We start from the raw sequence: 14,316 nt of genomic DNA on the forward strand, positions 1-14,316 counted from the left end.
CAGATCTGGGGAAGGCTACCAAACATTTTGCTGCATTGAAGATTCCTGAGAGACCTGTGGCCATCATAATTCTTAAATTAAAAGGTTTGGAACAACCAGGACTCTTTCTAGAGCTGGCTGCTTTGCCAAACTATCGGGAGGATGGCCGTGCAGAGAGGTGACCAAACACCCGATGGTCACTGTTGAGCTCCATTATTGAGATCATATGTGCAGATAGGAAAGACTTGCGAAAGGACAACCATCACTGCAACACCATCATATGAGTGATGATGATCCAATCAATATCCCATGGACAAAATCAAGTCATGCCCTATATTTTTTTCTTGTTAGTCTTGTTAGTTCACTCGGATACACTTCTCTGTACAGAAGAAAAGACAATCGCAAACATTTTCAAATAAGTATTGTCAAACTTGGTGGACCTCCAGAAAATTTCTGTGGCATTATCAATATAAATATCACATGAGCCATGATCTAGCTTTGCTTGCAAAGACTGAGATGCTCCTTTTATACCCAAACATGACACCTTCACCTATTACCAATTCACCTGTTCACTGTGAACTGTTTCAAAACAGTGTAATTTGGATATTCTATAAACTTTTCCCTTTTGTTTTGCCTCTGTCCCAGCTTTTTTGGAGTGTGTTGCAGCCATCAAAATCAAAATCTGTTTATATTTACAAAATGCCTTTATGTTGAAAACTTTGGAAATCTTTTCTTTGTACTTTGTGTCAATTAAATAAAAGTTAAAAAGGATTAACAAATCACAGATACTTGATTTTTTTTCTTCTCCATTTTGCAAAACGTCCCAACTTTTCTGGAATTGTGGTTGTATTAATGAAAATAAAGTATTATTTAAAAGGTTCTTCATAGCTTTATATTAAGGTTATAAAAAAGCTTCTGCTTTTCTGCTATTGTTACAAGCCCAATCATTTAGCGCCATTTTTCTTAAGAGTGGGGGTTGGATTGTTCAATCAGAGAACATTTAGAAATATAACTGAATGGGAACGTTATAAAAAGGTTCTTAGAGCATATTTTTGATAACTAGGGTTTTACCTCATACATGGGTTAATATTTCCAGATTAATTTAAATTCTAAAAAAAAAAATGGAAACACTACACATCTGCGTTTATATGATATTCCACCTAGAAAACAGTAGAGGGAAACATTGAGCAGATCAAGTGTTTGAAGCCACTTTAGGTTTGAGAGGGTCTTAACAGCTCCCTCTAGTGACTTAAAAAGGAAATGTCAACCCATGACACTTCTCCTCTTCTCTGCCTTTCTCTTTTAATCTCTGCAAAATGTAGCAGGTCAGATAGTGTGGAGATCAACCTGCATTCTTTGGCTCAAAACATTTTTCATGACTATGTGTGGTTCAGACTTTTAATTTTGCACTTTTCACAGTTTGCTTCAATGACAGTGTACAGCCTGTGTTGATTCCTCTGTCACTCGATTTGATAAAAGGCCAAACTTAAGATCTAAATGGCAATTTATGAAGACCACATAAATAAGCAGTACTATTTGTGAGTCTCTGCCCCATGTCTGTCTCTGACTGGCTACTATTTCTGCTGGTAACACTTCTCCAGGGTTAAAACCCTAATGTTACTGTAAGGAGCTTATGGCTTGCCTCTTTCCCAGGCTCAATCCCTTTCTCCTCCCTCTTAAGAGTGCAGCCTGTAAGCACACACCTGATACATCTTTTCAAAGGTAAGTTTAAATACATTTATTTTGCTTAATGTGTAAATTGAATCTGGAAAATGTTATTTACAGGTTTTTGATGGTGTCTATGCAACAAAAGCAAGTCCTTCTTTTAATCCCAGCACAGTTTACTGCTCTGTTTAGGTAAACAGATTGCATTAGTGAGTTTGAATGCAGTCAAATATTGAACATTACTGTAACTCTGGTAACATGAAAATTTTAGTTATTGGTTACAATTGTAATTGAGAAGATTAATTGATGAGCGTTAATATTTATAATATAATTTGTATTATATATTTATAATATAATTATTTATAATATAATATTTATGACATGCTGTCGGCGCCAATAGCCTAGTGGGCAGTGCGCCCATATATAGTGCCGTTGCGCTCAGTGCGTCCCGAGTTCGAGTCCCGGCTCGTGGACCATTCCCGATCTCTCCCCCCCCCCCCCCCCTCTCTCTCTCCTACTTCGCTTCCTGCCACTGCTATACTGTCCTGTAAAAATGCCAAAAATATATTTATAATATGCTTATTTCCATTTGCAACACTAAACATTTGTACGCTCATTTCTACTTCTTATCTGTATATTTAGCGCACACACCATGGCAAAAATGAACATTTAAAAACCCATGAAATGGTGAAAGTTTACTTCCTGGTGTTGATGCATTTTCTACTGAAATGGGAAGTTTGGTCAGGACATATCGGACAGTGTGTCTTTTTAAAAAATAGCATAAATAAATAAATAACATAATAAATAACGTTATTTTGTGTGGAGCTGGTATGTTATCACACACTTTAGCTGCTTCAGGATGAGTTCAACAACACTATGTGTATTTTAAGACTTTAATCTCTCAGAACACGATTTCTGTCTGCTACTTTCACTGTTAAAAAAGGGAAATCTGTTCATAGAACTTGACTGAAGTTATAATAATAAATAAAATATCATTATAAATATATAAAGTTGCCACGAAGTACAATCAGCCATCACTGTAACAATTACAGACTTAAAAAAAAACTAAGAAGATGTGATGATTGTATTCAAACTGATAACATAACATGAATTCTAATGAGGAAAAAAAAAGTTTATGCCACAATATCACTTTATGCCACTTTATGCCTCAACAATTTGTACATGAAACACAGCAAAAGAAACGATCAATTATCATTTTATAGGACCAAACACATCCTGACATCACAAGACAGTAAGTAACTAAACTCAACAACAACAATGTAAATGAAAATAAGAATATGGGTCTGAAACACAGAATAATTTCCCCCAATTTAGGCCGATTTGAATTATAAAAATGCATGAGTCCAACTCTACCTGCATTGCTTTTTGAATTGTTTTAAAAGTAATTGTTTGTTTTAATAAAGTAAAGCTGCATTAATATGCATTACTTCTGTTGAAGATGTTCATTTTTCACCACATTTATTGAATGTATGCTCTTATTAATCTTGACTTATTTTATCTGAACATTATATTTTGTGAGATTTATCCTCCTGTACAGTTTTGAGGTTAAATTACTCTCTCTCTCTCTCTCGCTCTCTCTCGCGTCATTCGATAATACTGATCTGTGAATTTATTTTATGTTGGATTTTTTTTTTTTTTTTTTTTTTTGGATATTAATTTACTCAAAAATTTATAGACACGTTGTTTTTCGTTTTAAAGTAAATCTTGAAGCAAAAGTTTGTTCATTGTTTCGGCATTATTTAAGAATTTTATAGCGTTCAACTGTCACGTGGACATTTTAAAAACTGTTACTCTGACTAACGCTAGGATACTTTTGTCCTGTTGATTTAATGGCTCAAGAGTTTTTGTCTCAGAGCTATCAGATACTGCAAAACACATCCTTATGTCATCACTTACACACAGGGTTTCTGCAGACTTGAACAAGTTAAAATTTAAGACTTTTTAAGACCTTTTTAATACCACCTTATATGAAATTTAAGACCTAAACCTGTAATGGAAATACACATTTTATTACATACATATATGTAATATTTAATGTGTATAAATTAAAAAGAAAACAAAATATCAATGCTGTATCTGTAAAGTGCTTTATCTAAGAGCTTTCTGAAAACACATTTAGGCTCTGTTATTTAGTTAGACCAGTACCAACATGTAGTTGTGTTGTAGTCACAAAAGTAACCAATGAAATACCAATCAATTTACAAACAGCATATACGAACGCAATAAATTAATCAGAAGTTTCATCAAATTTAGAACTGTTTAAATATAAAAATATGATGGAAGAAAAATCAAGCAAAACCATTTCGAAACACTGATTTGAAAGACTGAATAAAATGCTATAATATATAAATCAGATATAAATGTGTTTTGGGGCTTTAGTCGGTGAGCTCCAGAAATAAATGTGATGCTGATGGTGGTGATGTGTCACGTGACGCTGGCGCTAACGTCAGAGCATCATCAGACTGTGCAGTAGGCCATCAGTCTCGGCTCATAATAAAGAGCATATTTATTGACACATCCGTCATCCATCTGTGCTTTCTTAAAGATGGCCTGTCAGGGACTGGCGAAGGGCGAAACCATCCACACGCTGAAAGTGGAGTCTGAGTCTTTGAAAGCCAAACTAGAGGAGGAGAGAGCCAAACTACACGACGTCGAGCGTGAGTAAAACACTCAGCGGCTGTGTGTCAAAACACGGCGAGCTGCCTAGCTAGACTGCATTCATGGACATCACAGCTAATGCGCGGGATGCCCAAATATTCCGTAGCCTATATTTAGGCAGCTCGATTTGAAATACAGAAATATCTGCCAAACACCAGCTAAATGTAAGATATTAATCCATTTCGTCAATGTCCATATGATCTAGTATGTATAAAACGTTCTAATATAGAACGAGCAGTGGAGGGTGGGGGTGGGGGGACATTATCTAAAAAGGCACATAAACTAAAAAGACTGATGAAAAAAGGAGAAAACATAATCTTGTACCAGCCCTAAATTAAAATCTGTTCATGACCACTTTTACTAGAATTGATCACGTTTTATTGTAGGCTTATTTATTGTGGAACATTTTGAGTAACTTGTAGAATTTATGATAGATAATCAGTTAAAGGAATAGATTTTTCCCTATAGATTTATATTACAACTGTGGCTTGTTGTAGCTATTGTTTCTAAATGTGCAGGCTCTTGTTTTTCGTAACAAATGCTATATAGATTAATAAAAAATAAGTAATTATTGACATGATGATGATTAATAGGCTAGCCTTATTATAACACATGTTACCGTTAAGACCTATGGTACATTTTTCAAAAGAGCAAGTACAAGCCAAAATGGAGAGCCATGTGTACAATGGGTTCTAATGATGAGTGATGGAAAAACCTGGCCTTCAGATATTCCAAGAGATGGCATCGATTAAATCATTAAGAGCATGGTTAACTGTTAAGGAGTAAGACATAAACAATATCAATATAAGAACATGTTAGATTAACTTCCCATGGCATGCTGAATTAGAACATTCTGTCAAACTGTAGCCTATAAGTGCCCAAATAATATAAAATACATTATATATCGTATGTAAACAAGTAATTGTTAACTAGGCTATTACTTTATTGCAGTTATGTTGCCAACCAACTTTGCATGTGTGGATGATCGCACAAAATATAAGCAAACAAATAATAAACCTTATGAGAGTGCATGATCCGGGACTCCACTAAAACAGTTCACACTTTTGATTTATTCCTGTGATAAATTTATAATTTGAAATATTCGTAATAGTTTTTTTTTTGTGGTTTTTTTTTAGGCATGAATTTTTGGAACTGCTACCGTGTCTTTTAAGTTTGTGGCAGAATTTAGTGCAAAGTCTTGAAAAAACATACACGATGTCTTTTAGGAGGCCATACAATTACACTGACTAAGTCTGCATTAAAGAAATTTTCTGTACTATTTATACACGTTCACTGTAATAGTGTGCTGAAGTACTATGCTGGCACCCAGCATGCTTTTTTTACTACTGGTTTTATGCTTGTTTTGTAATGTTTGGAGTTGATTGTCACTATTGCTGTGTTTTATATGTTATGTTTATGTATGTGCTTGTTTAAATGGCTGTTCGGATGGCACATCTTTTAAAGACATGATTATGTTTCAGTTGTAAATGATTATAAAAAGTCTGTTCAAAACTAACTTGAAATGTGAAAATTTTAAAAATCTCAAAATTGATTATAGTTTTAGTATATGTGTTTACTTGGAATACTCTTGCACTGATTAGTATTTTTTTCTTCTTCAATATAAAGGTGCAAGTTCCCAACTACAGTAAGTAGAAAACTAATAATCATAGTGGTGATTTCAAATGAGCATATTCAAAGCATGTGTTTTCTGGGGACTGATTTGTTTTGTTTTGCAGATTGTTTTTTTGAAGGATGTGAAAATATATTATACAACTTTTATGAATGTCATCTAGACACCAAGACAACAGTACTCACCATACAAAATGCAACAATGATGATAATACTATTTTTAGATTTAAAAAAAAAAAAAGTACTAATCAATGCAAGTGTAATTTATTTATGCTGCAATGCATGCTGGGTGCCATCATAGTACAATTTTACTTATGAAGGATGTAAAAATATATTATACAACTTTTATGAATGTCATCTAGACACACCAAGACAACAGTACTCACCATACAAAATGCAACAATGATGATAATACTATTTTTAGATAAAAAAAAAACAATTACTAATCAATGCAAGTGTAATTTATTTATGCTGCAATGCATGCTGGGTGCCATCATAGTACAATTTTACTTTTGGAATTGAGGATGCTATTGTTTGTCAACAGTAATGTTTTTGTAATTCGTTTATAAAATTTAAAAACCTGCCAATTTGTTACAGTCAATCGGCATATATCCATCAAAAATATAATAGTAATGCATCTTCCTGATGCTAAGATGAGTTTTTAGGAAAAGTGCTACTTCAGGTGGTGATGTGGTTAATGGAAATTTGTTTTTCTGACTTAAGTGCATCAGGTAGCGGAGAAGATAGAGGCTCTGGGTCAGTTTGTCATGAAGACCAGGAGAACCTTAAAAGGACATGGGAATAAAGTGCTGTGCATGGACTGGTGCCGTGACAAGAGAAGAATCGTCAGCTCCTCTCAGGTAACAGGACATACTGTCACAGTACCTAACCACTGTTGCCATATATAGAGACAGATGTTTTTTTAAGGAAATGTGATGTGTTGTCCAAAAAGAGTTAGAAGCTGCAGTATATCGGTTATCCACAATCTTTATTATATTTAATGAGCGACGCCTTCTTGTTCCTTCACAGCGAGGCAAAAGTAACTCTCCAAAACCTTCACCCACTCTTTTTCTCTCTGGTGGAATGTGCTGCCAATCTCCACCCAAACTGCAGCGACAATCACATCTTTCAAAGTGCAACTGAAAACACACATATTCCACAGGCACTTAAACAACCCACATTCTTAAACCAATGCACTTTCCAATGCACTCATTTCTCCACATTGCTTCTTAATCTAGTTGTATAATAAACCTGGCATCGTGTATTACGAATATTGTTGGCCCCTTGACAAATTGCTTTGTTCCTCGTCTTTTGTAAGTCACTTTGGATAAAAATATCTGCTAAATGAATTTCTTTAAAAAAAGTCTTTACTGAAATGTTGAATCTCTCCTATAGGATGGAAAAGTCATTGTGTGGGATGCATATACAACCAATAAGGTAATTTTTTCTATCTGTGTCATACATTACTCTAGGGTGATGTTTTGCAGTGCTTGGAGCTATTCAAAATAATAATCTGCATGTTTTATAGTTGTAATGCACTCTAATGGAAACCCAGGGGGTATTAGTGCCAAACTAATCTGGCAGCCATATAAACACACACATGGACACATCAGGCATGCAGAATCTTGTTCATGTGTATACTGGACCATTTAAATACTCAGACATATGTGTACATAGTATGTTTTAGTGTTTTTTTTAATAGCCTCCATTCTCATTACATGTTTTGTGCATGAGTTTAATAACATGTATGGAGAAAAGCAGTTTAAATAACCAGTTTTTCCGTTTGTGTATGTCGTTTGTTGAAATGAAAAAGAACAGAAACGTAATTTTAGACATTAATTAGGCATGTTTGCTATTGCAATGCAGTTAGTTTAGTTCAGAAGAACCCAGATCTTGATCAGTCACCCATTCCTCATTTTCATGTATATTATGTACATTATTATGCTGCTTATTACATGGTTACTTACAAATAAATAAATAAATAAATACTTAATTTAAGTTTAAATAAATTGATGATGTAAGTTGTTCTATGCTGAATTACTTTGGTTTGTTAATAAATATCTGCAAAATGCATCCAGACCCCTTGTCTTGATCAAAATGTAAATTATTTTTTTGTGCTGTGTGTTGTACAGGAGCATGCGGTCACTATGCCCTGCACCTGGGTCATGGCATGTGCTTATGCCCCTTCTGGCTGTGCTGTGGCTTGTGGGTAAGTATCATGAGAGGGTCATAAGCATTAGTAGTAGTAGTAGTAGTAAGTTTTGTAATTTTATAGGTCAATGCTGATCTTAACTTCAGAGAATATGAGCTGTTATATTATTTAAGAACTATGTCTTCCAGTCATAATTAAAAACTCCTAAAGTGCAGCTTTAAAATGAAATCCAAATATCAGTCAAAAAATAAAATATATTATTTGCTGTGCATTTCTGCAAAATGTTAACATTTCTCTTTGTCTTTCATTCAGTGGTTTGGATAATAAATGCTCCGTCTATCCTCTTTCTTTGGATAAAAATGAGAACTTGGCAGCTAAGAAGAAATCTGTGGCCATGCACACCAACTATCTGTCTTCCTGCAGCTTCACCAACTCTGACATGCAGGTGAGAGAGAGTGAGTGTGTGTGTGTGTGTGTGTGTGTGTGTGTGGCAGATTCTGACATCAAGTGGTGATGGGACATGTGCATTATGGGATGTTGAGAGTGGGCAGCTGCTGCAGAGTTTCCATGGTCACTCGGCTGATGTTCTTTCATTGGACCTGGCACCCTCTGAAACAGGAAACACCTTTGTATCAGGGGTCAGATCCTCAAAACTCCATCTGCACATATGTGTTTTACACACACATCCCAAACCCCCACTCACACAACACATGTGATTACTATCATTACAGCTGAATCAGCAAAATACTCATTTCAGTTTATAAAGGTGAATGAAAGCACTGGATATAAATGATCATTTCTCAATGGCCATCATTAACATTGTAAGTCGTGGATTGATTTTACATATTAGGTTGTTGTTCAGTCACAATGTCAGTTTGGGTAATGTGTAGCTATTCTTAGGACATCATTCTCCTGAGATTCACTCTGTTTTGTGTGAGTGTTGTTCTGCCGGTCTCTAAAGTGCTGTGTGTGTTTTTCAGGGCTGTGATAAGAAGGCTAATGTGTGGGACATGCGCTCAGGACAGAATGTTCAGTCCTTTGAAACGCATGAGTCTGACATCAACAGTGTGAAGTGAGTGACCCGCCGCCTGGCACTTTCTGATAATGCTCTTAAGCTACGTTCACACCACAGTTCTTTTCCCTCACTGCATGACATTGTGAACAGCAAAAATCACATTGAATCTGATATTTTGAATTCTGATCTGGGCCACTTTATTATGTGGAAATAAATCATATATATCAGATCTGACTTCAGTGTAAACAGTTGGGTTGGACATGTTTTTATGCCAATCTACTGACATTTATCATAATTGTTTATTTGGCATGAAAAAGCTGAAGAACAACAAAAGCAGCCATTGATGTCAAAGTGTTATATAGTACAGGAGTAATTTTATAACATTTATATACATATTGATATATAGTTACAGTATATACTGTATATATACACTACTAGTAAAAAAGTTTGGAATAATTAAGATTTTAATTTTTAAGATTTTAAAGTCTCCTATGCTCACCAAGGCTACATTTATTTGATCAAAATACAATAATACTGCAAAATATTATTGCAATTTAAAATAACAGAATTTTTTTTATTATTATATTGTAAATTGTAATTTATTCCTGTAATGGCAACGCTGAATTTTAAGCAGCCATTACTCTTCAGTGTCACATGATACTTCAGAAATCATTCTAAAATGCTGATTTGGTGTTAAAGAATTTCTTATTATTATCATTGTTGAAAACGATTGTGCTGCCTGATATTTTTGTGGAAAACGTGATACGTTATCATTCAAATATTAAGGGTAAGTAAAACGTTAAAAAGAAGAAGAAATTAATACTTCTATTCAGAACTGAAATTGACCAAATGTGACAGTAAAGAAAATATGTTAAAAATTTTACAAAAGATTTCTTTCTTAAATAAATGCTGTTCATTTAACAAAACACAACAGCAAAAGCAATAACAACAATAATAATAAAACAAATGTGAGTGAAAAGATCTTTGGAGTACTGCATATAAGCGGTAAACACATGTATTTATTTATAAGTGTAAGATTGTGCAGGAAAGTTATTATTTAACTATTCAGATTTGGAATGTTTTCAGTGTTTGCTGCATAACTCTACCTCTACTCTCATAACTCTAGTACAGTGTCTTTAGATACAGTATGTGGACATCCAAAAAATGCACCCATATGTGTATTAAATGTTTAAATTTAAAACCATCAGCACTTAGTTGGCCTTTGCTGCTATAACAGCTTCCACTCATCTGTAAATAATTTTCACTAGATGTTGCATCATGCCTGTGGGGATTCACTTCCATGCAGAGCATCAGCAAGGTCAGGCACTGATGTTGGAAGATGAGTTTTGACTTGCAGTTACCATTTCAATTCACACCAACGATGTTCATTTGGGTTCATGTCTGGGTTTTATGCAAACCTGTTCTTCCACATCAGATTCAGTGGAGCATTTCTAAATGGGCCTCTCTTTGTACACAGGGGCGCAGTCAGTGTCATGCTAAAACACAAAATGTCCCAATTATACTTAAATTGCTTATATTGGGAGATTGTATGCCTGTATGCTAGATTTGATGTACTTTTTACACATGTTCAAAGCTGAAATAGCCAAACCTGTTTATTGGAATAGGGTGTCCACATAATTTTGGCCATGCATGCACAGCATATACTTCAGTGATAAAATGGTAAAAGCTGACCAACCTCACAAACCAAAAACTTTTAGGAAAGAGTTAGAATTTACGGAGCCCCGCACATGACATGCAAGAAAAAATAAATAAATCGCAATCTTGCGCACAATTTATGAATCGAGGGAATGAAATAGTAAATCGTGCACACGATTTAGACTACTATTTTTTTCCTGCATGCCATGTGCGGGGCTTCGTAAGAATTAGGAATTTGTCATGTGAACATAGCCATAGTACTGTCTATGTGTTTTAATTGTCTATGAAGCCGTTTGCACCGTGCTATTTTGTCACTTAATATTTTATTTTGGTGCATCAATCTATTAAGTTGCATAGTATATAAAACCATGATCTGCACTAGTCTTTTAGCATTTTATTTTACATTAATCACCAGCAGGACAAAACACAAACTTTTCAGCTCAAGGCCTTCTTTAGTGCGTTGAACAATTCAACTACTCAACCCACTTTTAAATCATTAATTATATTGATGTCATCATTCATTAGCCAGTGTCGAGTCTCTACAAACACACATATTCCAATTAAATGCTTGACAATTTCCATTTGTATATAACACAAATTTTCACATCTACTAATACATTGCACAATATACCCATGGCTATAACATGACTTACAGAGGATCCCATATTTATAACAATTTCACAATTAAATAGTTTAATAAATAAACAATCACCATCATCTACTACCTGAATTAAATTTCAAAATATATAACAGTGAAAAGTAAAATGATTAAAGTCATCAGAAATACATTGTCATAAATAACCAATTGATCTTCACAATGTAAATGCTCAAGATATACTCCACAAAATATTAAAATGGATTCGACCAATTATAACTCATTACAGGGAAAGATCTAAATCCTCATTCATGCCGTCTGGAGCCAGTGATTTAAGTTTATAAATTCAAAATGCTACTCGTTTTAATAATTCTTTGTTTAAATTACCTCCTCTACGTATTCCGAAAACTTCCTCTACACCTATACATTCCAGTTGTTTGATGTCATGTCCCAGCTCGTTGATATGTCTAGCTACTGGAGAAGTTATGTCTTGTCATCTAATACTTGATTTATATTCATTAATTCATCATTTCAACTGACGCAATGATTTTCCTATATATATATATATATATATATATATATATCTTTTGACAAGGACATTTTAACATATAGATCACAAGTTGTTATAAATTACGAGTTGAGCAGGTAATACAAGATGTAATTTCAAAGCATTTCCGTGTTATTGGACATATAAACTGTTTACACTTTATCAAGTTCTGGCACGCGGCACAATTTCTGCAGGGGAAACAGCCTTGAATAAAAACATACTTTTTTTCTCCTCATTACATCTGAATTTACCAACATATCTGACAGGTTACGTGATCTTTTAAAAGTAAACAGTGGGCGATACTGAAATGTATCGTTCAGAGATTCAACAGATGATAATATGTGCCAATGTTTATAAATAATAGATTTTATTGTATTACTGCGCCCACTGTATGCAATGACTCTTCAATCTCAGTTACTGTCACACCCCAAAAATGTATCGAATCACGACTCGTTTCCATTGTAAGTGTAATAATAGATGATATTTTCAAATTAATGAATGACAAAAATAAGACTAATTCTCTTTCAGAACCTGAGCATATCATAAAACAATCATCAATATATTGCATCCAAACCTTAATATATGAATAAAACGGATTGTTACTGTAGATATGATCCTGTTCAAATTTACCCATGAAAAAACTGGCATAATTTGGTACTATTGGAGTGCCAATCGCTGTACCTTGAACTTGTAAATAAATATCTTTCTCAATTGAAAAATAGTTTTTTTGTTAAGACTAATGTTGTAACGTCCATTATATCTTGTACTCTGATGTCATCATCCTTACAGTAAAAATTTAGTGCATCTAAGCCTTCGTCATGAGATATGTTTGTGTAAAGAGAAGTAACATCGAGTGTTACAAGCCAATCCGTCATGCTTATACAAGAAATTTAATTCGATTTATTCCCAAAAATTGGTAGTATCTTTTAAATAAGATGGTAATTTCTTCACTATTGGTTGAATCAAAGAATCGAGGAATTTAGATATTGTTTCTGTCAATGACCCATTTCCTGAGACAACTGGTCGCATTGGAGGATCTTCTAGTGATTTATGAATTTCAGGTATCTCATTTTAAATTCCTTTAAATCATGTCCATTAATCCATTTCCTATCAAATCCATTTGTAAAATGTCATCAATTTGTTTTTTATAGGACTGGGTTTTATAGGACACAAGTTTCTTATAAAACGTCTTATGTAGCATCACTTTTATTTATTCAATATATATTAGAATTCATAACAACAATCTTAAAATTTCACATTTCTAAAAAACTTAACCATAAAGTGATTTGAGACATTATATGGTACAAAAGATAACACTTTGCTCAATACTGTAATTGTTCAGTGAACAATTCTTTGTCCGACAAGTTAAATGCAATATTATCTTGTTGATTTAAAATAGCACATTTGGGAGAAGTAACCTCCCGAAGTCCTTTTCCTTTTCCCCGATGCTCTCTTCTAGTTGGTTGATTGCTTTTGGAATGGCGGGGCTGGCCCAAAAAAGGTTTTCTTTGTCAAGATGTAGTTTGAGAAGACGACGTATAGGAATCATCTGATTCAGAAGCACTTGTGAGTCTCATTCCCCCTCGTTTTTGCTGAGGTTTTGGTTTATCCGACATCCAAGTGTAGACTTTGAGGTCTTTATAGTCCATGGTGTCTCTTTTGAACTGGTGAATCTTGACCTTAAGTAATTCCAAGTAAATACACTTACGAGCTGCTTTTAACTTCCGCTGATAAAGACTGCTTCTCTCAAAGACTATTTCTTTACACTGTTTTCTGCTGGCGCTTGAACACACTTTCCTTATTTTCTTCACAACAAATGGCCAAGCAAGTGCAGACACTGACAAGATACGCGAATTTATACTGAACAATATTACTAAACTTGCAATTAAATACACAAAAGACAATTAAAAGACAAAAAAGACCATTTATATTCTGTAATATTTTCACTGACACTATAGAATGAGAACAAAACTCTGGATAATGACTACTTTTTCCTATACAGCTGCTTTATAGCTGAATCCAATTTGTTTCATAATTGATGAACTTTGAGACACTGTTATTGAACTGAACTGAATCAACATTGAACTGAGCTGAATAATAGGGCTTTTCGCACCGCTTTAGTTCCAGAACTAAATGTACAGTACTAAAGTACTGGGACAATTTTGCGCGAACTATTTCCCAGTACCATTTAAAGGGTTGCATTCGCACCGACAGTGTGTACTAAGAAGTGACGTAAGCTGGTCGACAGCGACGTCATTTGTGCGCGGCGTTCAACAACAGAAACAAAGAAGAACAACATTAACAACAGGAGGATGGAGGACGCTGTGATCGGAGCTGTGTTTTTGTTGTGTCTCGCGGGTTTCACAATAATGGACATGGAAAGTCGACGTATACGCAAA

The 14,316-nt window shown here is 34.4% G+C and overlaps 1 protein-coding gene across 1 annotated transcript in view; it reads left to right on the forward strand.

Annotated features, from left to right (window-relative positions):
• The first annotated feature begins 4,123 nt into the window (after positions 1–4,123).
• LOC107747620 (guanine nucleotide-binding protein subunit beta-5-like) overlaps positions 4,124–14,316 on the forward strand; it is an 11,770-nt gene continuing 1,577 nt past the window's right edge. The window contains exons 1-8 of the mRNA XM_016562219.1: positions 4,124–4,322; positions 6,676–6,812; positions 7,348–7,389; positions 8,085–8,161; positions 8,417–8,549; positions 8,599–8,742; positions 9,085–9,176; positions 10,388–10,437. Coding sequence (XP_016417705.1) covers positions 4,211–4,322; positions 6,676–6,812; positions 7,348–7,389; positions 8,085–8,161; positions 8,417–8,549; positions 8,599–8,742; positions 9,085–9,176; positions 10,388–10,437 — 787 coding nt within the window. The 5' untranslated portion in view covers positions 4,124–4,210. The remainder of the gene's footprint in view (positions 4,323–6,675; positions 6,813–7,347; positions 7,390–8,084; positions 8,162–8,416; positions 8,550–8,598; positions 8,743–9,084; positions 9,177–10,387; positions 10,438–14,316) is intronic.

The sequence above is a fragment of the Sinocyclocheilus rhinocerous genome, unplaced genomic scaffold, assembly GCF_001515625.1.
Source record: "Sinocyclocheilus rhinocerous isolate Xijiao unplaced genomic scaffold, SAMN03320098_v1.1 scaffold1430, whole genome shotgun sequence".
NCBI classification, from domain to species: Eukaryota; Metazoa; Chordata; class Actinopteri; order Cypriniformes; family Cyprinidae; genus Sinocyclocheilus; species Sinocyclocheilus rhinocerous.